General features: G+C 52.7%; 2 protein-coding genes across 6 annotated transcripts in view; one reads left to right on the top strand and one right to left on the bottom strand.

Moving 5' to 3' along the window:
- Positions 1 to 14,172, top strand: part of RUSF1 (RUS family member 1) — a 14,961-nt gene extending 789 nt beyond the window's left edge. Inside the window, exons 3-13 of one of the 2 annotated variants that reach the window (XM_016191270.2) lie at positions 2,445 to 2,490; positions 3,472 to 3,504; positions 3,595 to 3,700; positions 7,838 to 7,939; positions 9,057 to 9,127; positions 9,202 to 9,386; positions 9,481 to 9,538; positions 10,012 to 10,082; positions 13,136 to 13,279; positions 13,381 to 13,458; positions 13,766 to 14,172. In XM_016191270.2, coding sequence (XP_016046756.1) covers positions 2,445 to 2,490; positions 3,472 to 3,504; positions 3,595 to 3,700; positions 7,838 to 7,939; positions 9,057 to 9,127; positions 9,202 to 9,386; positions 9,481 to 9,538; positions 10,012 to 10,082; positions 13,136 to 13,279; positions 13,381 to 13,458; positions 13,766 to 13,863 — 992 coding nt within the window. In that variant the 3' untranslated portion in view covers positions 13,864 to 14,172. The remainder of the gene's footprint in view (positions 1 to 2,444; positions 2,491 to 3,471; positions 3,505 to 3,594; positions 3,701 to 7,837; positions 7,940 to 9,056; positions 9,128 to 9,201; positions 9,387 to 9,480; positions 9,539 to 10,011; positions 10,083 to 13,135; positions 13,280 to 13,380; positions 13,459 to 13,765) is intronic. The other variant, XM_016191272.2, reaches the window with a different exon arrangement.
- SLC5A2 (solute carrier family 5 member 2) lies at positions 13,923 to 23,197 on the bottom strand. Of its 4 annotated transcripts, none has more exons than XM_060173120.1 (14): positions 23,055 to 23,197; positions 21,435 to 21,506; positions 21,256 to 21,360; positions 20,287 to 20,451; positions 19,956 to 20,061; positions 17,989 to 18,069; positions 17,650 to 17,879; positions 16,597 to 16,732; positions 16,324 to 16,458; positions 16,080 to 16,230; positions 15,483 to 15,651; positions 15,184 to 15,399; positions 14,426 to 14,555; positions 13,923 to 14,350 (listed from the first exon to the last, which is right to left on the bottom strand). In XM_060173120.1, exons 1-14 carry the CDS (start codon positions 23,187 to 23,189, stop codon positions 14,124 to 14,126), a joined length of 2,058 nt encoding a protein of 685 aa, XP_060029103.1. In that variant the 5' UTR covers positions 23,190 to 23,197; the 3' UTR covers positions 13,923 to 14,123. The 4 variants fall into 4 exon arrangements, with proteins under 4 accessions (XP_060029103.1, XP_007530106.2, XP_060029101.1 ...); XM_007530044.3 differs by having other exon boundaries at positions 16,324 to 16,431; XM_060173118.1 differs by having other exon boundaries at positions 13,923 to 14,555.

The raw sequence follows: 23,197 nt of genomic DNA, 5'->3' as shown, positions 1-23,197 counted from the left end.
GCGCACGTGGCACAAAGCGCAACGACGGGGCAAGGATCCCGGTTCGAGCCCCCGGCTCCCCACCTGCAGGGGAGCCGCTTCACAGGCGGTGAAGCAGGTCTGCAGGTGTCTGTCTTTCTCTCCCCCTCTCTGTCTTCCCCTCCTCTCTCCATTTCTCTCTGTCCTGTCCAACATCGACATCAACAACAATAACTACAACAAGGGCAACAAAAGGGAATAAATAAATAAATATTCAAAGAAACACACACACGCTGCCTATTGCAGGATGACTGCTCTAGTGGGCGATAGGATTCAATTCAGACTTGGCTCGGGCCTGTGGTGCGGGGCTTAGCATAAAATACCCCCACCCCCGCGCATGTTCAAAGCCTGGACCTTATCGCTCTCTGCCAGAATGCCTCGTCCTGAGCCATGTGGGGCCCCTCAAATAACTGTTACTTGTCCCTAATCATCTGGAACCCAGGCCCCTAAATGGATCGTTCTCTCCTCTTTGCCCCTAATCTCTTTGTGGATAGCTGCTTAAAAGTGTAGATACTGATTAAAACTGCCAGCTGGCTTGGGTGGGGGAAATTGATTCATTCTAGGAGGAAGGAATATGTATATATCCAGGGCTGGGAGAGGTATCTCGTTAGAAGGCCTCAGTGCCCACGGATGGGGTTTGTGGCTTGGGGTGAATGCATACAGCACAATCTGCTTCTCCCCTAAAACGCCTAGAGTTAACCTAGTCTTCAGGTATGGCAAAAGTACTTGTAAAAAGAAAAAGGGCAAGAAATTCAAGTTCTTGTGGATGCTCTTGCTGGAAGGGGTTTGTACCTAGGATGGAAGTAAATGAAAAGGATTTGAAATGCAGGTTGTGACAGACTGTATGTGTGTGTGTTTGTGTGTGTGTGTGTGTGTGTGTGTAGGTGGCAGAGGGAATGGTCTCTTCAGGATAGGGACAATCACACCCTCCCTGCAAAACAAATGTTCACTGCCCATCATCTCTGTGCCAGGGTGCTAGGGAGGCCGGTGAAAACAAACAAACAACAACAACAAAATAAACAAGAGTTAAACCAGTAAGTCTAGCAGGGAGATCACAAAGGACTCTTTGGGAGCAAGCAAACTGTTTCTAAGATTTTTGAGAACTCCGGTATTTATATTTGGGAGGTGGGAGTGTGAGGACAGAGGACTTTAGTGTTGGGTGTGGAAATATACACTGTAATCTTACAATCTGTAACCCACTATTAATCAAAAATAAAAACTGGACAATTTTTAATTAATTTAAAAAAGGGTTGTTTGAGAACCAAACAGTGGGGGAGGCCTCATACAGTGAGTACCAGGAAGGACAGGGACAGTGGACAGAGGACTTGCTAGAGTTTGAAGACTTGGGCCCTTTATGTGGGGGGGGGCACAGAGAGAAGGAAGCTGTGAGGTGACATGGGCCAGACTTACCTTCTCCACTGGAAACATCTTTTTTTTCTTTCTTTTTTTTTTTAATATTTTATTTCATTTATTGTAATGAGAAAGAGTAGATACAGAGAGAAAGAGACAGAGACACCAGAACACTGCTCAGTTCTGGCTTATGGTGGGGCTGGGGATTGAACCTGGGACTTCAGAGCCTCAGGCTTGAAAGGCTTTTGCACAAGCATTATGCTGTCTCCCCAGCCCACATTTTTTTTTCATGGAAGAATATGATACTAGGATTTATCCGTCTGATATCATTCGTTCAGTTCCATTGGACTTTTCTCAACAAGAGCTCTGCTCAGCTCTGGCTTCTGGTGGTGCAGGGGATTGAATCTGGGACTTCAGAGCCTCAGTCGTGGAAATCTTTTGCAGAACCATGATACTGTCTCCCCTGCTCTATTTCACTGAATGTTCACATTCAGTGTAGTATGACTAACTGTACCAGGCCTTTTCCTCCTCTTCTCCTCCTCCTCCTCCTCCTCCTCCTCCTCCTCCTCCTTTTTTAGTCATTTTATTTGGAGGTTAATGGTTTGCATTACAGTTGTTGACACATGGGTACAATTTCTCATCTTCCCTCGAAAGGTGTCTGCAGAACACTGTCACCCCTGACTGAAGCCCTTTTCCACCATCAGCACCAGGACCCCAGTGTCCTCTCCGCTCACTCCCTTACTCTCTCTTCCCAGAGTTTTACTTTGGTGCAAACCAGAATTGATGCTTTCTCCTACTTGTTTTTTTTTTTTTTTTGGGGGGTGGCGGGGACTTGTGGTTGTGAAAAGTGCCACTCTGATCTGTGGTTGCTTGATGCCTTTGGATGCCTTTTGGGTGCATTCCAAGGAACTGCGGCCCTTCTACCTCAGAGTTGTGTCTGTCCAGAGAGCACATTACCAGGCTGAGCTCCCGAGGGTAGGGACCAGAGGTGAATCTGCCATTTCAGCAACGGGGTCGACAGAGTCCCACAGCTCCCAAGATCCTCCTTGTTCCTCACCAGTGCCTCTCTCCTCCAGATTCGACGGGCATGCTGGGCCGCATCGTCTTTGCTTGGTGGAAGGGGTGAGTTCATCTTCCTGTCAGCAGGCTTCTGGTCAGTCTCTCAAGTCACAGGTGTCTCGCTTCACACTGTGTTTTCAGCTCCCCACTCCTGGTTTCCAGGGCAGAGAAGATTTAGCAGTTTTATTGTCGGAGCTCAGAAATATATGTATTTTTAAATTTATTATCTTTATTTATTTATTGGGTAGAAACAGTCAAAAATCAAGAGGAAAGGGGGAGGGAGAGAGGGAGAGGGACAGAGAGACACCTGCAGCCCTGCTTCACCACTGCAGATGTGAAGCAAACCTGAAGTCACCAGGTTGCACAGTGTCTGGCTCATAAGAGGATTTGCAGCTGCAGCCTGTCCTCTTCGTCCGTGTGATGCAAACTCAGGGCTAAGCTAGAGGCTGCAGTACACCTGCTGCTGGAGCCTTAGAGACTCGGCCCCAAGGTGTGTGTTTGTGCCTATGGAAGCCACAGTGACGAGGCGGCCGTCCAGAGGTTGTGTGCTAGGAATATCTCGCGTCTGGATGTCTGAGCCCACCTGTCTCTCGGCCTTTCTCGGCCACTGTCCAGGTCTGTTCCTTCTCAGAGCTAGTCGTCCACACCATGTGGAGGTGGTACGTGGCCTTCACTAGTCCAGAATATAGACTGGTGGGGGGGGGGGGTACAGGGGCAGCAGGAAGAGGAGGGGAGATGGCAGAGGAGCCTGGAGACAGCTTCTCCCAGAAGAGGACCAAAGGGTAACAAGGAGCTATCGGATAATCAGGTGTTCGGTTCTTGGTGTGTCAGGTTAGCAGGGGAAATGGTGACCACTGATTATAATGCCTTCGAGCTAAGGGCAGCATCTCAGGTGACAGTAGCCGTGTTGGGACAGCTGCCTGCTGGACTCTGGGCTTTCTTGGGTGCTTTGAGCCTAGTCACGTCCTAAGACTGGCTTGCACTGCCCACAGGACATGCTTTGTCCTGCAGCCCAAATCACAAACCAGCTTCTCTGCCCAACAGGAGCAAACTGGACTGTAATGCCAAGCAGTGGAGGTAAGGGGCCCCCTGGGATAGAGGTGGGAGGACCCTCTGTCATAAAGGTCTCTTGCCTCAGACTTCTTACCTCTGACTCTTCCCCTGTAGGCTGTTTGCTGACATCCTCAACGACGTGGCCATGCTCCTGGAGATTCTGGCTCCCTTGTACCCCGCCTGTTTCACCGTGATTGTCTGCGTCAGCAACCTGGCCAAGGTACACCCCTCAGTGGTACCCAGGCCCAAGGCACACAGCTGGGCCCTGTGTGCTCTTACTGGAGCTGGGAAGGCCCTCAGGTGTCTGTTCAGACCCAGTCACGTTTCCTTCAGCCAGACAGCCTGTGGCACCTCAGCTAGACGCTTGTAAGGCAGCATCTAGAGCCACCCGACCAGCGAGCAAGCTCTGAGCAGAGAGAGAGAAGGGATCAGCTCACCACAGCGCCCTGCCTACCACTCATTCTTCTGGGAAAATAACTGAGTTACCTGCTAATGTTTGGCATAGAAATAGGCCCTCTTACCTTTCACACAACTGAACAGATATTTTTTTCCCTTATTGGGTGGGGGTGGGGGGATTACTGGTTTACAGTCAAAAGTAAAATACAGTAATTGGTATGTAACATATGTAACATTTCTCAGTTTTCCATATGACAGTTCAACCCCCCTCCCCACCTGTGTCCTCCTCCATCATATTCCAGTACCTGAGCTCCCCCGTGCCTGAGCCCCTTTACTTTGGTGCACTACACCAACTCCAGTCCAAGTTCTGCTTTGTGTTTTCCCTTCCGTTCTTATTTTTCGACTTCTGTCTGTGAGTAGGATCATCCCATATTCATCCTTCTCTTTCTGGCTGATCTCACTTAACACAATTCCTTCAAGTTCCATCCAAAATGAGGTGGAAAAGGTGACTTCACTATTTTTAATAGCTGAGTAGTATTCCATTGTGTATATAGACCACAACTTAACTCAGCCACTCATCTGTTGTTGGACACCTGGGTTGCTTCCAGGTTTTGGCTATTACAAATTGTGCTGCTATGAACATAGGTGTACACAGATCTTTTTAGATGGGTGTGTTTGACTCCTTAGGTTATAGCCCCAGGAGAGGGATTGCAGGGCCATAGGCTATGTCCACTTCTGGCTTTCTAATTGGCCCAATTTACATTCCCACCAGCAGTGCAGGAAGGTTCCTTTGCCCCACAACCTCTCCAGCATTTGTTGTTGCTATCATTACTGACACAGGACATCCTCACAGGAGTGAAGAAATATCTCTACACTCATTATCTAGGTGAGAAGCATAGGGACTTTCAAAAGGATGAAGCTCCCAGAATGTTCAGGGGATATGGAAAACCCTCCCTTGGTCGTAAAGAATGAGTTTAATGTGCAGAGTGAGTGTTCTAGTGTTCTGGGCAGAGAGGAGAGTGAGGTTGAAGGTCTAGGAGCCAGAAAGCACAGGCCACACAGGCCGGAGGGGCAAGTGTGATGGATGCAGGTTTTTCCCCGACAGGAAGGCCAGCAGCCCACCACCCCCACAGCTACCTCCACTTAGAATGTCCTAACACTCAGGTGAGGAAACTGCAGCCTCACAAGCTTAGCCTATGGGTCTAACACAGTAAAGACTCTTCATGGAATGGAGAGATAACATAGTGGTTCTGCAGAAAGATTTGCATGCCTGAGGCACCAAAGGTTGCAGGTTCAATCCTCAGCACCACCAGAAGCAAAGTGAACTGGTACTCTGGGGAGGGAAAACAGAAACAAACAAGCTCGGACCATAAAATCACTTTTTTTCTTTCTTTTTTTCTTTTTTTTTTTTTTTTCTTACCAGAGCACTACTCAGCTCTGGCTTATGGTGGTGCAGGGGATTGAACCTGGAACTTCAGAGCCTCAGGCATGAGAGTCTCTTTGCATGACCATTGTGCTATCAGCCCCCACCCCAAAATCACTCAGAAGGATATGGGCCATCCATCTCAAAAGCCCATGTGTCTGTTGCAAAGGTCACTCTAAAACTGTTTCTTCACCAGGTCTGACTTAGTCTGAACGAGCCACTGTTTGAGATGAAGGACATTTGTAACTTCCTTGACCCGGTGTTAAATGCCATGAGTATCCCTTCTATCCTGCCCCTCAGGGAAGGGAACTCCAGAGAAAGCCACTGCTCTGACAGGGAACCAAGTGTTGTGACCTCTGCCATCTGTTTCATTTTATTAACAATTGGTTGATTAATTAATTAATGAGAGAGAGAAAGACCAGATCATTCCCTGGCACATGTGATGCTAAGGATCGAACTCGTGACCTTATACTTGAGCACCCAGTGCTTTATCCACAGCACCACCTCCTGCTTCAGATCCTGCAACTAAACTCCACCCTCAGGGCTTCAGTGTCTTTGTCTGTTAAATACGGAACTAAAGGCCATGGAGTGTGTACACACACACACAAAAAAAACCACACACACACCTCTACCTACCTACCTACCCCAAGTTCTAGTCTCAAGTGAGGAATGCCTCTGTCCCTGAAGTCCACCACCCGGAAGCCTGGCTGTCACCTGCTTCTCCGTCCCTTTACTTATCACCCTCAGCCAGACCTCTGTCTGGTTCTGGTATCTGCTGGCTAAACCTCTCCCTTCGTTCCGCCACCACGTCACCTGGAGGCTTCTCCTTACTGAGAAAGCACAGTCACTTTCCATGACAGTCTTCCTGCTTCCATTCTCATTCCTCTGGGCCTCAGAGCAGCCCAATAACTTTAGGTTTTACAGTTATTTATTAACAAGTGGGGGGGAAATCAGAGCATCACTCTTGACAGATGGGATGTCAGGGATCAAACTCGAGCTTATACACACAAGCTCTACCCACTGTGCCACCACCCACACCATCCAACAATCCTTTTTTAAACAAAATTATTTATTTATTATTGAATAGAGACAGAAATTGAGAGGGTAGAGGGCGATAGGAAGAGAGGCAGAGAGACATCTGCAACTCTGCTTCACCACTTGTGAAGTTTTCCTCCCTCACAGGTGGGAACCAGGGGCTTGAACCTGGGTCCTTGCGCACTGTAATGTATGCGCTTAACCAGGTGCACCACCACCCAGCCCCCCAACAATCCTTTTAAGAGTAGAAATTTGGTGGGGGAGACAGCATAATGGTTCTGCAAAAGACTCTCATACCTGAGTCTCCAAGGGTCCAAGTTCAGCCTACAGCAGAACTGAGCTCTGGCTTAAAAAAAAAAAAAAAGTCAAAGTAAGTCAGGCCACCTCTCTGCTCCTATTACCACAAGAACAAAGACCTTAATGAGGTTTGCGGGGTTCCACACAGCTAAGTCTTTATCAGTCCCTCCAGCCTCATTCTGTACCACTCTGTCCTCTTACTTTGAGCAAACTATTTCCTCTGCCTACACAATTATTTGTTTACTGTCTCTTCACGTAGGAGTTTCAGGAGGGCAAGGGTTGTGTCTGAATGACATCACGGCACTTAGACCTGTCCTAGCATCGAAAATGTGAGGTGAATGTGAGTTGGGTGAAGTTGACTAGTGACCGTTCTCTGTGAGCTTTACAGCCTGGTTCTCAGGTACCGTGGGAGGCCTGGGCCACCAGAACGGGCCTGGAAGGCAGAACAGGCCTTGGCTGGGGCAAGCAGAAGAGAGTTAGTTGTGGGTGGATGGAATTGGAAGGCAGACTGCATCTGGCAGTTTGGCAAGGTGGAGGGTGCAGTAAAAGTAGAAATTGGAAAGAGGGAAGTTTTGGACTGAGCATAGTCTTTTTTTTTTTTTTTTAAAGTCTGCCCATAGTGTATAGCTATTATAACAGACTTTTAAAAATATATATATATTTATGTATTCCCTTTTGTTGCCCTTGTTGCTTTTATTGTTGTAGTTATTATTATTGTTGTTATTGATGTCATTGTTATTGGATAGGACAGAGAGAAACGGAGAGAGGAGGGGAAGATAGAGAAGGGGAGAGAAAGACACCTGCAGACCTGCTTCACCGCCTGTGAAGCGACTCCCCTGCAGGTGGGGAGCCAGGGGCTCGAATCGGGGTCCTTAGGCTGGTCCTTGCATTTTGCGCCACGTGCGTTTAACCCACTGTGCTACCGCCCGACTCCTGAGCATAGTCTTTAAGCTTCCTCTACCTTGAGGACAGAAAGTCTCTGGGGCCAGGTCTGGGGGGTGGGGTGAGACAGCAGGTAGGACTTTGGTTTCCTCCCAAAACAAGGGGTGGTGAGCCCAGTGGAAGTGTGGGTAAGGATGAGACCCCAGGCATGGCACTCAGGGTTGGTCACAGGGCTGTGTGGAGCTTCACAAGCTGGGTTGGGTCAGCCCTCCCACAGGAGCACCTGTGACTCTTCTGACCGTCACCTTTCCCTCCCCTGCCCAGTGCCTCGTGAGCGTGGCCGGCGGGGCCACTCGGGCCGCCCTGACCATGCACCAGGCCCGAAGAAACAACATGGCCGACGTGTCAGCCAAAGATGGCAGCCAGGTGAGCCTGCGGGGGGGAGCAGACGGGTGGCCAAGCCAGACTGTGGGTATCTGGAGAACCTCCTGTCTGATCCTGGGGTTTGGGGTGAGGCAGATGCTGGAAGACTCGTATGTGCCCCCCCTGCTCTGACAATCAAAGCAGGTGGCCAGATAGGAGGGCACTTGCTTCAGCCCCTGCCCATTGCCCCCGTGTGGTGGAGAGCAGGCCTTTGCCCTCACTGGGCCACAGCGGCACCTCACCCTGGGAGGCAGGTGTTCTGCCCACACCCCAGGAGGTGGGTGTCTTACCCAGAGCACTTGGCAAGTCAAAAAGTGCTCAGTGCGTAAGGTGGTTGGGATCACTGACCAGAGGCTTCTACTCAGCAGTTTAGCAAACCCTCCTCAGCCTGCCCCTTACCCAGCCAAGGGAGCCTGGAGGAAAGGTGGGGCTGCGGCAGAATCCCCTCCCCCACCACATGCGCGCACGGCCCGCGCACACGCACGCGCGCGCGCCTGCACACACACACACCCCTGCTCAGATTCCAGCCTCAGATCCTCTCTCTGCTAGGATCAGCTCTTCCTAGGATCCCCATAGTCCGGCTGCTAGTCTAGACACCGACCCATGAGGAGTCGGGGCTAGGCAGCCTGGGGTCTTCTCCCCTGAGGTGAGCCCAGTCACACTATCCTGAACCTTTTGAGCATTGGCATTGATTCTTCAGGGAAGAGCTTGTTTTTTTTTTTTTTTTTTTTCAAAGTTTTGTTTATTATCAGAGAGAAAATGAGAGAGTGAGAGAGATCAAAAGACTGTTCAGCTCTGGTATATATAGTGGTTCTGGGAATTGAGCCTGGGACTCTGGGCCTTCAGACATGCAAGTCTGACCCTCAATTGCTGAATTATCCTCCGACCCCCTCAGTGGCTTGAACCTGAGCCTCGCACAGCAAGGTGCTCACCCTGCCCGGTGAAGTGACTCCTCCCCTGCCCAATCTGAACTCACTAAAGAAAAGAAAAATCTCTGTGGTCCCCAAGGTCAGCGCAGGGAGCCCCGGAGGGTTCTGGGACAGGGAGGAAGGTGCAGACAGGCACTGCAGGCTGTTCAGTCGGTTCAGTCCAGGTCCGCAAACCACACCCCCATTTCCAGGAGACATTGGTGAACCTGGCTGGGCTCCTGGTCAGCCTCCTGATGCTCCCGCTCGTGTCAGAGAACCCCAGGTAAGCCAGGGCCAAGGCGTGGTGGAGGCACGGCTGGGTGGCTGCCCCAGGACCAGCTCGCTCTCTCGCCCCAGCTTCAGCCTGGGCTGCTTCTGTCTCCTCACTGCGCTGCACATCTATGCCAACTACCGCGCAGTGCGCGCCCTGGTCATGGAGACGCTGAACGAGGGCCGCCTCCGCATGGTCCTCACACACTTTCTTCAGCGGGGAGAGGTGCTTGACCCCACATCTGCCAATCAGATGGAGCCACTGTGGACAGGTGAGGTCCCCCCCTCATTCTCTCAAGTCCTTGTCCTTGTCCTCCTGGTCACCACCCCCTCCCCCCACCCCTACGCTAATTCAGCTTCCCACAGGTTTCCTGCCGTCTCTGTCTCTCTCCCTGGGGGTCCCTCTACACCGCGTGGTCTCCAGGTGAGTGGTCCAGTGTCTCCCACCCCTCACGACAGCCACCTCCACCCCTGACAGAACCCGCACACACAACCTATACACGGGCCTCCCCACACCATCCTTCCTCGGTTCTGGGAACCCCAAGGGGACCTTGAGGGCAGCAGGGTTTATACAGCAAGGTGGGTCATGGCTAAGGGAATGGCTGATGGCCTGGGAGGTGACGCAGTGGCTATAGCACTGGACTCTGAAGCCTGAATCCTGAGTTCACTCCCCGGCACTGCATGTGCCAGAGTGATACTCTGAGTCTATCTCTCTCATGAACTAAAAAAAAATCTTTTATTGAAAGAAAATAGGCGGCTGGATGCAGGGAGAAGGATGGGTTGTGGGGTGCTGATGGGTGATGGCTAAGGGCTGGGTAGGGATGGGGGCGGCACAGACGGTTATGCCTCACAGTGACCAGCTGTGTCCCTTCCTCCACGCTCCCTTCCTTCCTTCAGTGCCTTTGAACTACAACAGCTGGTTAGGGGACATCAAGAACCCTACCTCCTTCGCTGGGACCCGGCACAGAGTAAGTGTGCGGCATCCTGCTCACCTGAGCACGCCCACAGCCCCCTCAGGGGCTCAGCTTCTCACTCCTCTGGCTCCAGGGCCCAAGTCTAGATCAACCCTGAACTCCCAGGGTCTTGAAGAGATCGTAGGCTGAGAGCTATACCCCACTGAAATTCAGTACCCCTCTGTAAAAATAGAGCTAACAGTACTCACCTGCAGGATCCAAAAAAAAAATTTTTTTTTTTTTGTGGTCTAGGAGGTGGCTCAGTGGATAAAGCATTGGACTCTCAAGCATGAGGTCCTAAGCTCAGTCCCTGGCAGCACATGTGCCAGAGTGATGTCTGGTTCTTTCTCTCGCTCCTCTTGTCCCTCTCATTAATAAATAAATAAAATATTTTTAATTGTTTTTTCTAGAAAATATTAAAAAACAAGAGTCAGGCAGAGAAATTGTTTCTGTTTAACTAATCTGTTCAGTGTGTTACCAGCTTTATCATTTTTGCTTACTTGAATGCACACAGCCTTTCAGAACTCTATACCAGAGTGAAACATTTTATTATTATTTTTATTTATTTATTCTCTTTAATTGCCCTTGTTGTTTTATTGTTGTGGTTATTGTTGTTAGTGATGTCGTCGTTGTTGGATAGGACAGACAGAAGTGGAGAGAGGATGGGAGGACAGTGGGAGAGAAAGATAGACACCTGCAGACCTGCTTTACCACCTGTGAAGCAACTTCCCAGCAGGTAGGGAGCCAGGGGCTTGAACCAGGATACTTAAGCCGGTCCTTGCACTTTGCGCCACATGCGCTTAACCCTCTGCACTGCCACCCGACTCCCCAAGTGGAACATATTTTTTAAGAATTTTTAATAGGTCCTTTTTACTTAAAAGGAAAGGAAGAAGACATCGTTGTTTATTAGTGAGAGGGGAGAGGAGAGAGAGGGTAGCTAGAACATCACTCTGCCACTTCTAGTGCTGGGAGTCAAACTCCAGACCTTGTGCCTGAAATTCCAGCGCCTTATCCCTGCTCACCTCCCAGGCTGGCCTTAATAGACAGATGGTGATATACCAGTTGGGGGAGAAACGAAAGAACATGTGGGCCAGTAGGGCACATGTTTTTGCCATGACTAGGCCTGGGCGTGAGCCCCAGAACCACTTAGGGGCACCACAGCCACAGGGGAAACACCAGCGTAGTGTGGTGTCTCTCTGTTTCTGTATCTGTCTACTGGAAATGAAAAAATATCTGCCTGGTAATAGTAAAGTTACACATATACAAGGCTTCAGGGCCCAGGGTTAACACACACACACACACACAAGATTCTGACATGGGGGCTGGGTGGTGCACCTGGTAGAAGGCATATATTACAATGCACAAGGACCCAAGTTCAAACCTTCAGTCCCCACCTGCAGGGGAGAGAGTTTCACAAGCAGTGGAGTAGTGCTGCGACTGTCTCCCTATCTCCCCCTTCGCTCTCCCTCAATTTCTGTCTCTATCTTTTTTTTTAAATATTTATTTATTCCCTTTTGTTGCGCTTGTTGTTTTATTGTTGTTATTGATGTCGTTGTTGGCTAGGACAGAGAGAAATGGAGAGAGGAGGGGAAGACAGAGGGGAAAGAAATATAGACACCTGCAGAGCTGCTTCACCGCTTGTGAAGCGACTCTCCTGTAGGTGGAGAGCCGGGGGCTCGAACCAGGATCCTCATGCCAGTCCTTGCGCTTTGTACCACCTGCGTTTAACCCACTGTGCTACCGTCTGACTTGCTTCTGTCTCTATCTTAAATACATAAATAAGATACATTTTATCAAGCTCCTGGCCCCCACCTATAGGGGGAAGCTTCATGAGCAGTGAAACAGTACTGTAGCTGTCTGTCTCTTGTCTGAATTCCTCTCTGTCTATCCCAAATAAGTAAAGTATATGTTTAAAAAAAGACTTAAACATACGGGACTACATGGTGGCGCACCTGGTTGAGTGCACATGTTACAGTGCTCAAGGACCTGGGTTTGAGCCCCCGTGTCCCACCTGCAGGGGGAAAGCTTTGTGAGTGGTGAAGCAGGGCTACAGGTGTCTCTCTGTCTCTGTGCCTCTCTTATCTCCCCCATACCTCTCATTTTCTGTCTCCAATAACTAAAGATAATAAAAAAATTAGCAGGGGTAGATAGCATAATGGTTCTGCAAAGAGACTGTCATGCCTCATGCCTGAGGCTCCCAAGTCCCAGGTTCAGTCACCTGCACCACCAGAAACCAGAGCTGCTCAGTGCTCTGGGGGGGAAAAAGAAAAAAAGAGGGCCACAGTGTGCAAGGACCCAGATTCAAGCTCCCGGTCCCCACCTGCAGGGGGAAAACTTCACAAGTGGTGAAGCAGTGCTGCAGGTGTCTCTCTGCCTGTCTCCCTCTCTCCCTCGCCCTCCCCTCTGTTTCTGGCTATCTCTATCCAATAAATAAACATTAAAAAAGTTTAAGAAAAATCTTTTTAAAAACTTAAATATATAGTTAAATAAGGAGGGGCTGGGCAGTAGCACAGCAGGATAAGTGCACATGGTGCAAAACGCAAGGACCGGCGTAAGGACCCTGGTTCAAGTCCCCGGCTCCCCACCTGCTGGGGAGTCACAGGTCAGCAGGTATCTTTCTCTCCCCTTCTGTATTCCTTACCTCTTGATTTCTTTCTGTCCTATCCAACAACAACAGGAATAACAATAATAACAACAAGGGCAACAAAAAAAAATGGGAAAATAAGACTTCCAGGAGTGGTGGATTCATATAGAGCCCTGTGATAACCCTGGAGGCAAAAAAAAAACCCAAAAAATGACCTTGGAGGCCACTTCTCTTTGTCCAGGGTCATCTCTTGAGGAATAAGTACTAGGCTTTATTAGTCATTAAAGACAGCTGGGAAGCTGTACTTGAAAGTGGGACATTTCCTTTTAACTCTAGAGATTACCAGGAAGTGAAGCCAGAGAGGAAAAGTGAAATGAGGTGGCCTTTCATGCCAGGCCAAGACTCTGAGGGTGGACGGGTGAAGGAGGGTGTTTGGGGAGGTGGCTCCTGATTGACACCAGTCTCTTTCCTGCATCTCCCTCAGACCAGGTCCAGGTAGTTCTGGGCCAGACGGCAGGCCCCAAGACTGTACTGAGGGCTGCCACCCACGGGCTGCTGCTCCGAGCCCTGCAGAGAGACGGTCTCCTGCCGGGAGAGCTGGAGGAGCTGAGGAGCCGAATGCAGGCAGGTGAGAGTCTCACCATGTACAGTCTGCATGGTGGGTGGGGCTGGGGGTGCTGTGGTGGTGTCAGGAGCCTGAGAGCTGGGTGTGTACCCCATTCCCTCCAGGTCAAGAGAAAGACAGCTGGGCCATAGTCAGGGAGACACACCAAGTGCTGGACAAGCTGTTCCCAAAGTTCTTGAAAGGTACATCTTTGTGGACATCTGGGCCTCAGTTTCCCTTTCTGTAGGGGGTGGGGGGTGGCTAGGATGTTCTGAGGCTGGGCCATGTACTGTCTGTTCAGGCCATGTATAGTAAGTGGTGGTGATGGCCTTTGATTTAGCTCCTGCTCCATCCCAGCCCTTCTCTGTGGCTCTCTCTCCATAACCAAGTGTGGGCCTCAGTTTGGGGAGCCAAGATGGTGCACAATGCCTGCACCCACTCCTCCTTCCCAGGAGGTCCTGGTAACAACCCCCCCCCCACACACACACACCCCATGCCCTCTCTCCCCAGGACTGAGGGATGCCGGCTGGAACACTGAGAAGCACCAGCTAGAAGTGGATGAGTGGCGGGCCACCTGGCTCCTGGCTCTGGGGAAGAAGGGCTTGTGAGCAGCCCAGAGACCCAGGTCTCAGGACAGGAGCCCCAGCAAAGACAGCAGCCACAGGAGGACGGGCAAGGCAGCTTTATTTGTGCCTGACAGAGCTGCTGTGACTGATTGACCAAAGCCGCTCGGAGAGGCTGAACTCCTCTCTGGGACAAATCGGGAGGCAGGCCTCCACTCCTGTCTCTCACTGCCCCCCAACTCCTTGGAGCTAAGCCCTGCCCTGGCAGCGGTTCCTGGCATCCACAAAACTGCTGCCTCCCCCCCTCAGGCATAAAAGCCCCAGAAGAAGGTGGCTACGGCCATCATGAGCAGAGCGTTGATGTTGACTACGCGGGCCCACCTAGGGTCCTCGCTGATGTCCTCCAGCCGCCTGGCCGCCTCAGCTGCCTCCTCTGGGGTCAGGGTCGGGGGGCCACCTGCCCCACCCCTGCTCATCCCGCAGAACCAGAGCAGGCAGCGGCGGAAGGGGCCGGGCGCTGCGGGCGGAGGCTCTGGGAAGCAGAGAGGTGCCCAGTTAGTTGCAGGGTCTTCTGCCTGCCCCACCCCAAGTCCCGGGCAGACCTCACCCTCGATCTCCACCGCCTGCTCCAGGTGCCCATTCTGAACCGGGGTTGAGGGGGCGCCGCTCTGCTCGTCTGCGTCCAGGTCCTCCCGTTCCTCCTTGCTGTGCCGGAGACTGAAAACCAGGCGGTGGAGCTGGGGAGGGCAGGAGCAGAGGCCAGGTGGGGGCGCTGGTTCCCCTTCCCCACCCCAGACCTGCGCTTCTTAACTTCCGGTCCAGTCTAGCCCAGGCTCAGCTCAAGGTCCAGCCTCCCTGTCTCTTCAAGCCAAGCCAAACTCAGCTGGACACTTAAAACTGTGGAGGCCCTGCAGCTGGGAGGATGGCATAATTTTCACGCCTGAACCTCAGGTCCCAGGTTTAATCCCGAACACTACCATATGCCAGAGCTGAATAGTGCTCTGTTCAAGAAGAAAAGATCTAAAAAATAAGAATAGGGGCCTGGTGGTAGCATACCCAGTTGAGCTAACGTTACCACGGATGCGAGGTCCCGGGTACAAGCCCCTGGTCCCCACCTGCAGGGGAGAAGTTTCCTACGTGGTGAAGCAGTGCTGCAGGTGTCTCTCCCACTCCTCTATCTCCTTCCTTCTCCGTTTCTGTCTTGATTCAATACATAAAGGGCTAAATAATAATACGCGATCGTCCCTGTGTTGCAGATGCAAACTGGCTGGACTGCCCGCTGCCCACCTCCCCGGTGTAGGAGACCAGGCCTGTGCATGGGCTTTGCAGGAACTGTGGACCCCCTAGGAAGAGGGGGGCGCTCACGTGCTTGCGGGGGATGGGCGGGGTGCACAGTGAGATGACTAGGGTGAGCAGGCCCGAGCAGACGAAGAGCACGATGGCGAAGTAGAGGTAGTGCACGCCGCAGAGCAGCGCGGGGCAGGCTGAGGGGCGCACGCAGCTCCCGGAGCCAAAGGAGAACTCGGGGATGAGCCGCGCCAGGCCCATCAGCAGGCCCCCGATAAGCCCCCAGAAGGCGCCCTGCGGGGCCGGGAGGGTCAGCAGGGCTGCCCCCAGTCCCGGGGTCCCGCAGGCGCCCCCAGGCCCCGAATCCCCGCACTCGCCTGCTCGTTGACGCGGGGCACGAAGAGCGCCAGCACGAAGAGTGCAGACACGGGCGGCGCCAGGTAGCTGGACACGGCCTGGATATAGTCGAAGAGCTGCCCACCCTGCGCCGCCTGCACCACGGGCAGCCAGGCCACCGACACCGCCACTATGAACACCACCCACAGCCTGCGGGGGGCGGGGGGCGGGGAGCGTCACCCGGGGAAGCCGGGAGAGCCCAAGGGGCGCAGGAGAGCAGCAGGGAGCACATGGAGGCCTTGGGGGCCCAGAGGGGTGCAGGGCAGTGCAACCAGGCGCTGAGGAGCCCAGGGGAGCTCAAAGGAGTCCTGCGGAGCTCACGGGGGGAGGGGACTTAGCGGGTGCAGGGCAGCGCAGTGGGGCGCAGGAGAGTGTGTGGGGGAGGCACAGGGGGCGTAGGGGGGCGCGGGGAGCACAGCAGAGGCGTTGCGGGCATCAGGGGAGCCCAGGTGCTTGCAGGGGTCACATGAGATGCAGAGGGCCCCGGGAAAGGGGTTCCAGGGAAGCCCAAGGGATGCAGGGTGCTGGGGAGCCCAGGGGTCGTGGGAGGGAAGGTGTGCGGGGGCGCCGGGCCGCACCGGCCCACCAGCAGCAGCTCGCGGTCGCCGGCGCGGGGCCGCAGGCGCGTATAGATGTCCATGGTGAAGAGCGTGCTGCTGCTGTTGAAGATGGAGGCGAGCGAGGACATGAGCGCCGCCAGCATCACTGCCAGCATGAGCCCGCGCAGACCTGCGAGGGACGGGGCGGGGCGTGAGGCGGGGTGCGGCGGCGGTGGGGGGGGGAATTCACTGTGGGGCGGGGCGGGACGGGCTGCGCGCTCACCGTTGGGCATGAGCTTCACCACCAGCCGCGGGTAGGCGATGTTGGAGCAGCCCACCTCCGTCCCGCACACGCGCTGGCACACCTCGGGCGCCACGCACGCCACCTCGTCTGCGGGGAAGGGCCCTGGGCTGGGAACTCAGGGGCCCAAGTCAGGACGGAAAGCCTATGGGGCTGGGGGCTGCTGGCAGGTGGGACTCCCACACCCAGGACTCTTGACGGCTCCTTCTGGCACGGGGTGGGGTTGGCGGGGGGTGGGCACAGGGCGGGCCGTACCTGGGTAGAGGACGCGGCTGATCATGCCCGGCATCACCATGAGGAACATGGGCATGAGCTTCAGGTAGCCGCACAGGATGCAGCCCGCCTTGATGTGCGTCAGGTTCTTCCCCGCCAGGCAGCGCTGCACGATGACCTGCCAGCACACAGGGCTTGCGCTTGGGCCCCCGCCTCCAGGGCCCTCTACCCCGCACCCCATCCTGAGAGCTTAAATTCACCCAGCCCCGGTGGTGGCGCACCCTGCAGAGCGCCATGAGCAAAAGGACCCGGGTTCAAGTCCCCGGGTCCCCACCTGCAGGGGTGGAGTGGTGGTGAAGCAGACTACAGGTTTCTCTCCCCGTCATATATATACACACATATATATGTATATGTATGTTTGTGCATGTGTTAAAAAAAAAGGCAGGCCAGGTGGTGGTATACCTGGTTGAGTGCACATATTACAATGCGCAAGGACCCTGGTTTGAGCTCCCAGTTTCCACCTGTGGGGGAAAGCTTTGCCAGTGGTGAAGCAGTGCTGCCGGTGTCTCTCTCTTTTTAAATTTTTAAAATTATCTTTATTTATTGGATAGAGACAGCCAGAAATTGAGAGGGTAGGGAGAGGTAGAAAGGGAGAGAGACAGGGAGACACTTGCAACCCTGCTTCACCAATGATGAAGCTTGCCCTCTGCAGGTGGGGACCGAGGGCTTGAACCTGGGTCATTGTGCTTTGTAACACATGCACTCAACCTGGTGCGCCACCACCAGACCCATCTCTCTCCCTCTCTATCTCTCACTACCGTCTTGGATTCTGGCTGTCTCTATCCAATGAATAAAGATAAAAAAAAAAAAAGCCATCAGAAGCAGTGGAAATATATATATATATATATATATATTCTTTTTCCTCACCCAGCTTAGGGCTTAGAGCCAATGAGCTAGCTCTCCTGGGTAGTGCGCTGCTTTGTGCACCAACTGGAGTGGAGCTCAGCCCTCACTGACGCTGTGCCCGTTGTCTCTGCCACCCAGCTCGGGGTACCCCACCCCCAAGTGCAGGCTGCACCTGCCCCGCTCGCACACCTGGTCGCTGCACCAGTACCAGCCCGAGACGATGGTGAGCCCCAGGAGCAGCGCGGGCCAGGGCAGGTCCCCTGACACCGGGTCCCGCAGCAGGTGGAAGGAGTCGGGCCGCGGTCGGTAGCAGGAGCTGGAGATGTTGCCCACGCCGGGGTCCTCCGACACCGTCAGCGACGTCACGGCCCCCAAGTACTTGTCGAAAAGTCCTGAGTACCCGCCCACCTCATGGAAGGCTGTGCGGGGAAGGCGGACAGGGGTCCAGACACCTTGCAAAGCCGCACCCCCGCCCGCCCCTTCGCACCCACAGGCCCTAGGCGCCCCGCCCCCCTCAGCGCCCCCTACCGTAACCCATGAGGATGAAAGCACCCGCCAGGATGACGAAGGTCTGCACAGTGTCCGTGTACATCAGCGCCGCCAACCCCCCTGCAACAAGCTGTGTCAGGAGGGGGAACTTCCTGGAGGAGGCGGTGCCCCTTCCAGAACAGACTTCAGAGGCACAGTCTATGCTCTGGGCTCATGCTAACATGGGGCCACGGGGAGGAAGGGTGTCACCTATTGATATTTTTAGGTGCCAAGCAGGACACCCCCCCACTCCATTTTCTGACCCTAATTGAAGAGGGTGCTTCTCCAGGGTCTAGTCCTCAGTTCCAGCCCCCCCCCCCAAAGCTGACCAGGCTCCGCCTAGCCAGCTCCCCACCCACCAGCAGGCCTTGGGCTCCACCTGCGAACTGCCAAACTGGGCAGAGGAAGCTGGAGGTTGGCTGAGTCCACTTACCCCTCCCGGGCACTCAAGAAGATGAAGAGTGGCCTGGAAGGTTGCATAGTGGCTAAGGTGTTGGACCCTCAACAAGAGGTCCTGAGTTTGATCTCAGGCAACGTGTGTTGCCAGGGTGACACTCTGGTTCTCCACCTCTCTATCTCATTAATAAGTAAATGATTCTGCTGGGGCCCTAATCTGGGAGTCCTGAGATTCCCAAACAGACTTGATGGGCCTAGAACTCGAATAAATCCCTCTCTCCATTGTTACTGGTCATTTCTATCAGGAACAACACAATAGATCCCTTTGTGGGCCCCCATAGGACCTTGCTCTCAACCTGGATCAACAGTGGTAGAGAATGTTCCATCCTCCGAAGGGAGGATGGACAACATACTCTATGCTACACCTGAGGAAGATGGGTCGATATTGGGTCAGCATGGAACGTTCCTACTCATGACCACAGAATGTGAGCTCAGATCTACAGGGATGCAGAGGTCCAACAGGCTCCTAAGCTAATTATGGGCCCCAGACCAAATCAGATCAATGGGGTTTACAGTCAACAATATTTATACCCCTTTCCCATATTAGGGAGCTACTCTCTTCCCTGATCCACCTTTCTGGTCCTTTTCCCAGCCATGACATCATCTCCCCAGACAATAACTTGGATCCACCTGCATATCAGATTTCAGGCTCAGGCAAACAAAAACAAAAACACCAGTATAGCTACAGGCCCTTTGAAATATAACTAAAACAAGCTTACTAGCTATCTACAAAATGGAGGAACCCCCCCCCCCAACACTTTATTTTCACTATTCTAGCCTTTAGGTCCATGATTGTTCAACAATTTTGTTTGGCTTTGTATGTTAACTCTCTTGTCAACCACCAGGTTCCAGATGCTAGCAGGATGTGACCAGAATTTCCTGGACAGACAACCCCACCAATGTGCCTTGGACCTCTGTTTCCCCAGAGCCCTTCCCCTACTAGGGAAAGAGAGAAACAGGCTGGGAGTATGGATCGACCTGTCAACGCCCATGTTCAGTGGGGAAGCAATTCCAGAAGCCAGACCTTCCACCTTCTGCATCCCACAATGACCCTGGGTCCATGCTCCCAGAGGGTTAAAGAACAGGAAAGCTGTCAGGGGAGGGGGTGGGATATGGAGTTCTGGTGGTGGGAACTGTGCAAAGTTGTACCCCTCTTATCCTATGGTTTTGTCAGGGTTTCCTTTTTATAAATAAATTTTTAAAAAAAATAAGTAAATGATTCTAAGAAAGAAGGAGGAGGAAGAAAGATGAAATGAGAGAAGAATGAAGAGGAGGTGGTGGTGGAAGAGGAGAAGGAGAGAAAGAGAAGAAGAGAAAGGAGGAGGAGGGAGAAGAGGAGGAGTCGTCATCTTACCTGGGCTCAGTACTCCAAACTATTGATAGTTCCAGTCAGTGGGGGTTTTGGATTTCTCACACTAATGAACCTTCCACCCCTCTTTCCTATGGTGACTCCCCCAAACTCCTAGGCTGTCTCCCCAGTCCACTGCTTTCCCTCAGCCCTGCCTCGCCACCTGTCACGGTGTAGATCATAGTGACGCCCAGGAGTGCGATGACGGAGGCGTAGATGTTCCAGCCCAGGGCCTGCTGAATGAACACAGCGCCAGAGAACATATCCACCTTGGGGACAGGAGCAAGAGTGCAGATCAGGACCCAGGGCACAGGACGGGGACCCAGGTCCACCTCCTAGGTGGCCAGCCCCGGCCTTCCCAGGCCCCACTTACGCCAGCTTTCACCTCCAGCACAATTCTTCGAGGTCCTCCTAAGTCCCACCCCACCCACCCCTGGGACCTTTCTAGAGACTTCCACTGGGGTTCCTACTGGGGTCCCGCTGGGCAATCGCACCGAAATCTTGGTGAAGATGTAGAGGAACAGCGAGAGCACAGACAGGTAGAGGCGGATCCGGTGGCCGCCAAAGCGCTTGCGCAGGTACTGGGGCATGGTGATGACGCCCGCCGTCAGGTACACTGGTACGAAGAGCCAGCCGAGGAGCAGCACCACGAACAAGGCCTGAGGATAGAGGAGTCCCCTGTGGGAGACCCTGACCCCACAGTTGCAACCACAGAGGGTGTCCCTGGGCATCAAGTGACTTGATACCATATATATATACATATATATATATTTTTATTTTTTATTTATTTATTTATTTTTGTGGTGTGATGTATTTATTTATCAGCATGATAGAGAACCAGAGCATCAGTCTAACACACAGGATGCTGAGGACTGAACTCGGAACCTCATGCTTCTGAGTCCAATTCTCTAGCCACTGCACCAGCTCCCGGGCCACTCTCTTGATGTGTCTTGAGCCCTTAAGAAAAGGGGCCTTCTCAGTCCATGACCCCCTGACCTAACTCTGCCAGGTTTCCTGCCCTTTGTGGCTCAGCTCACAGGTTTCCTTCAAAAAGCCCTGACAGTGTCACCCTCACCTCCCAACCCTCTGAGGTGAACCTCAGCCCCAAAGCTTTGTTTGGTTTTGACTTCTGGAAGGGATTCCAGTTTGACCCAGAGGTCCTCACAGGCCACAACTCCAGAGAGCATCAGAACTGTAAACACTTCACTCTCTTTGGGGCTGCTCACTCCACTTCAGGGAAGGGTGAAACATGGTCACAGAGGGCAGTGGCAGATCTAGGTGACCTGAAAGGGGCCATCTACAGCCCCTTGCCTTCAGGCTGTGTTTGTGGCCCTTATCAGAAGCCTGTCTCCTCAGATGGGGAATCTCACGTCACCCCCACTGCCTGGCGTGTCCCCAGATGTGACCCTTTCAAGGGTTCCCACTGAAGATGGGGGCTGTCATAAAAAAGGGGAAGGCCTCACATTCCACTCAAATCCAGCCACAGCCAAGCCACTTGCTGCTCCAGTTCCAGCCAGGCCCACAAAATGGCCGCTGCCGATGTTGCTGGCAAAGAGAGAGGCCCCCACCTGGACAGCCAGAGATGAGGGTGAGGGGGGGCATCTCTAGCCCCCGCCCCACTGCACAGGCCAGCCCCTCTCACCGGCCACCACACCATGCTTCGTCCAGCCAGGAAGTAGCCTCCAACGGTAGCTCTGTTGGTTCTGCACATGGACTGGAAAGACCCAGATTAGGGCACATGTTTGGATTTCATTAGCTTCCTAAACACATTCCTCAGCCTTGTTCCAGGCTGAAGATTAACCAGGGTTTGGCTCTCTCCGTGGTTCACACCCCACCCCCCCATAATCTCCCAGGCCCCAGTAAGACCCAGGCCCCAACCAACTACCCAGCTACCCACGCCTGAGTGTGGCTGGGCTTGCCCTCACTGTCCTGGGGACCTCGGAAAGAGGGACAGAAACTTCATTTTGAATGCTGCTCCTGGGGCATAATGAGACAGCATAATGGTTCTCCAAAAGACTTTCATGCCTGAGGCTCCAAGATCCTAGGTTCAATCCTGAGTACTACCATAAGCCAGAGCTGAGCAGTGATCTGGTAAAAATAAAAATAAAATAACCACCAAGAGAAGGAAGGAAGGGAGGGAGGGAGGGAGTTGGGGAAGGAAGGCTCTTTCAGCTGAAAATCCACCAGATCCCCAGAGAGAGGGAAGGAGTATGTGCTGGCAGGGCCTTCCTGAGAAGATCAAAATGTTGTGACCCACAGGAACTGGGTGGTGGCTCACCCAATAGAGCACATGCTTGAGGAACCAGGTTCAAGCCCCCAGTCTCCACCTGCAGCAGGAAGTTTCACAAGTGGTGGAGCAGTGCTTCTGGTCTCTCTCTCTCTCTCTCTCTCTCTCTCTCTCTCTATCAAAATGAAAGAAAAAGGAAGAGAAATGGCTGCCAGGAAAGGTGGTATCTCCTCAGTACCAAGTCCCAGTGATGACCTTGGAGACAAAATAAATAAATAAATAATACCTCTCTAGCTCTTTTAAAAAATATTTATTTATTCCTTTTTGTTGCCCTTGTTTTGTTTTTTATTATTGTAGTTATTATTGTTGTTGTCGTTGTTGGATAGGACAGAGAAATGGAGAGAGGAGGGGAAGACAGAGAGGGGGAGAGAAAGACAGACACCTGCAGACCGGCTTCACTGCTTGTGAAGCGATTCCCTTGCAGGTGGGGGCCTGGGGCTCGAAACGGGATCCATACACTGGTCTTTGCGCTTTGTGCCACCTGCGCTTAACCTACTGTGTTACCGCCTGACTCCCCTCTCTAACTCTTAAACCCAGGTTTCTCCCTCAAAATCCAAGCATCCTGCCTGGCCTTCTGGGACCTCCTGGAATTTACCCCTCATACTCTAGAAACTTGACCCCAAGACAACTCTCCTTGAATTCTGAATTTAATTAAATTATTATTTATTTTATCAGAATTCTGTTCAATTCTGCGTTTGGTGGTACTGGGGTTTGAAGCTGAAACCTTTGGTACCACAGGCCTTTCTACATAACCACTGTGCTATCTCCCTCCCCCATCCTCCTTGACTTTTAAAATATATATTTTATTTCAATCAGAGAGAGAGAGAGAGAGAGAGAGAGGAGAGATGCTCAGCTCTGGCTTATGGTGGTGCTGAGGATTTAACCTGGGACACTGGAGCCTCAGGCATAAGCCCTTTGCAGAACTATAATGCTTTCCCATAATGCTTTCTCTCCTGCTTCCCCTTGACTTCTTACCCACAGGCCGACACCAATGACCAGCAGGAAATACCCGGCGATGACCAAGATGTCTGCAGGGTTGTCAATGAGGGCCCTCTGGTCACCTGGTCCCAGTGTAGAGCCCACCTCCAGGTGTCCCTCCATTCTGTCCATGATCTGCC

The sequence above is a fragment of the Erinaceus europaeus genome, chromosome 15, assembly GCF_950295315.1.
Source record: "Erinaceus europaeus chromosome 15, mEriEur2.1, whole genome shotgun sequence".
Lineage (NCBI taxonomy): Eukaryota > Metazoa > Chordata > Mammalia > Eulipotyphla > Erinaceidae > Erinaceus > Erinaceus europaeus.
The sequence above is the reverse complement of the archived record's forward strand: the minus strand, read 5'-3'. Positions and strand labels throughout refer to the sequence as shown.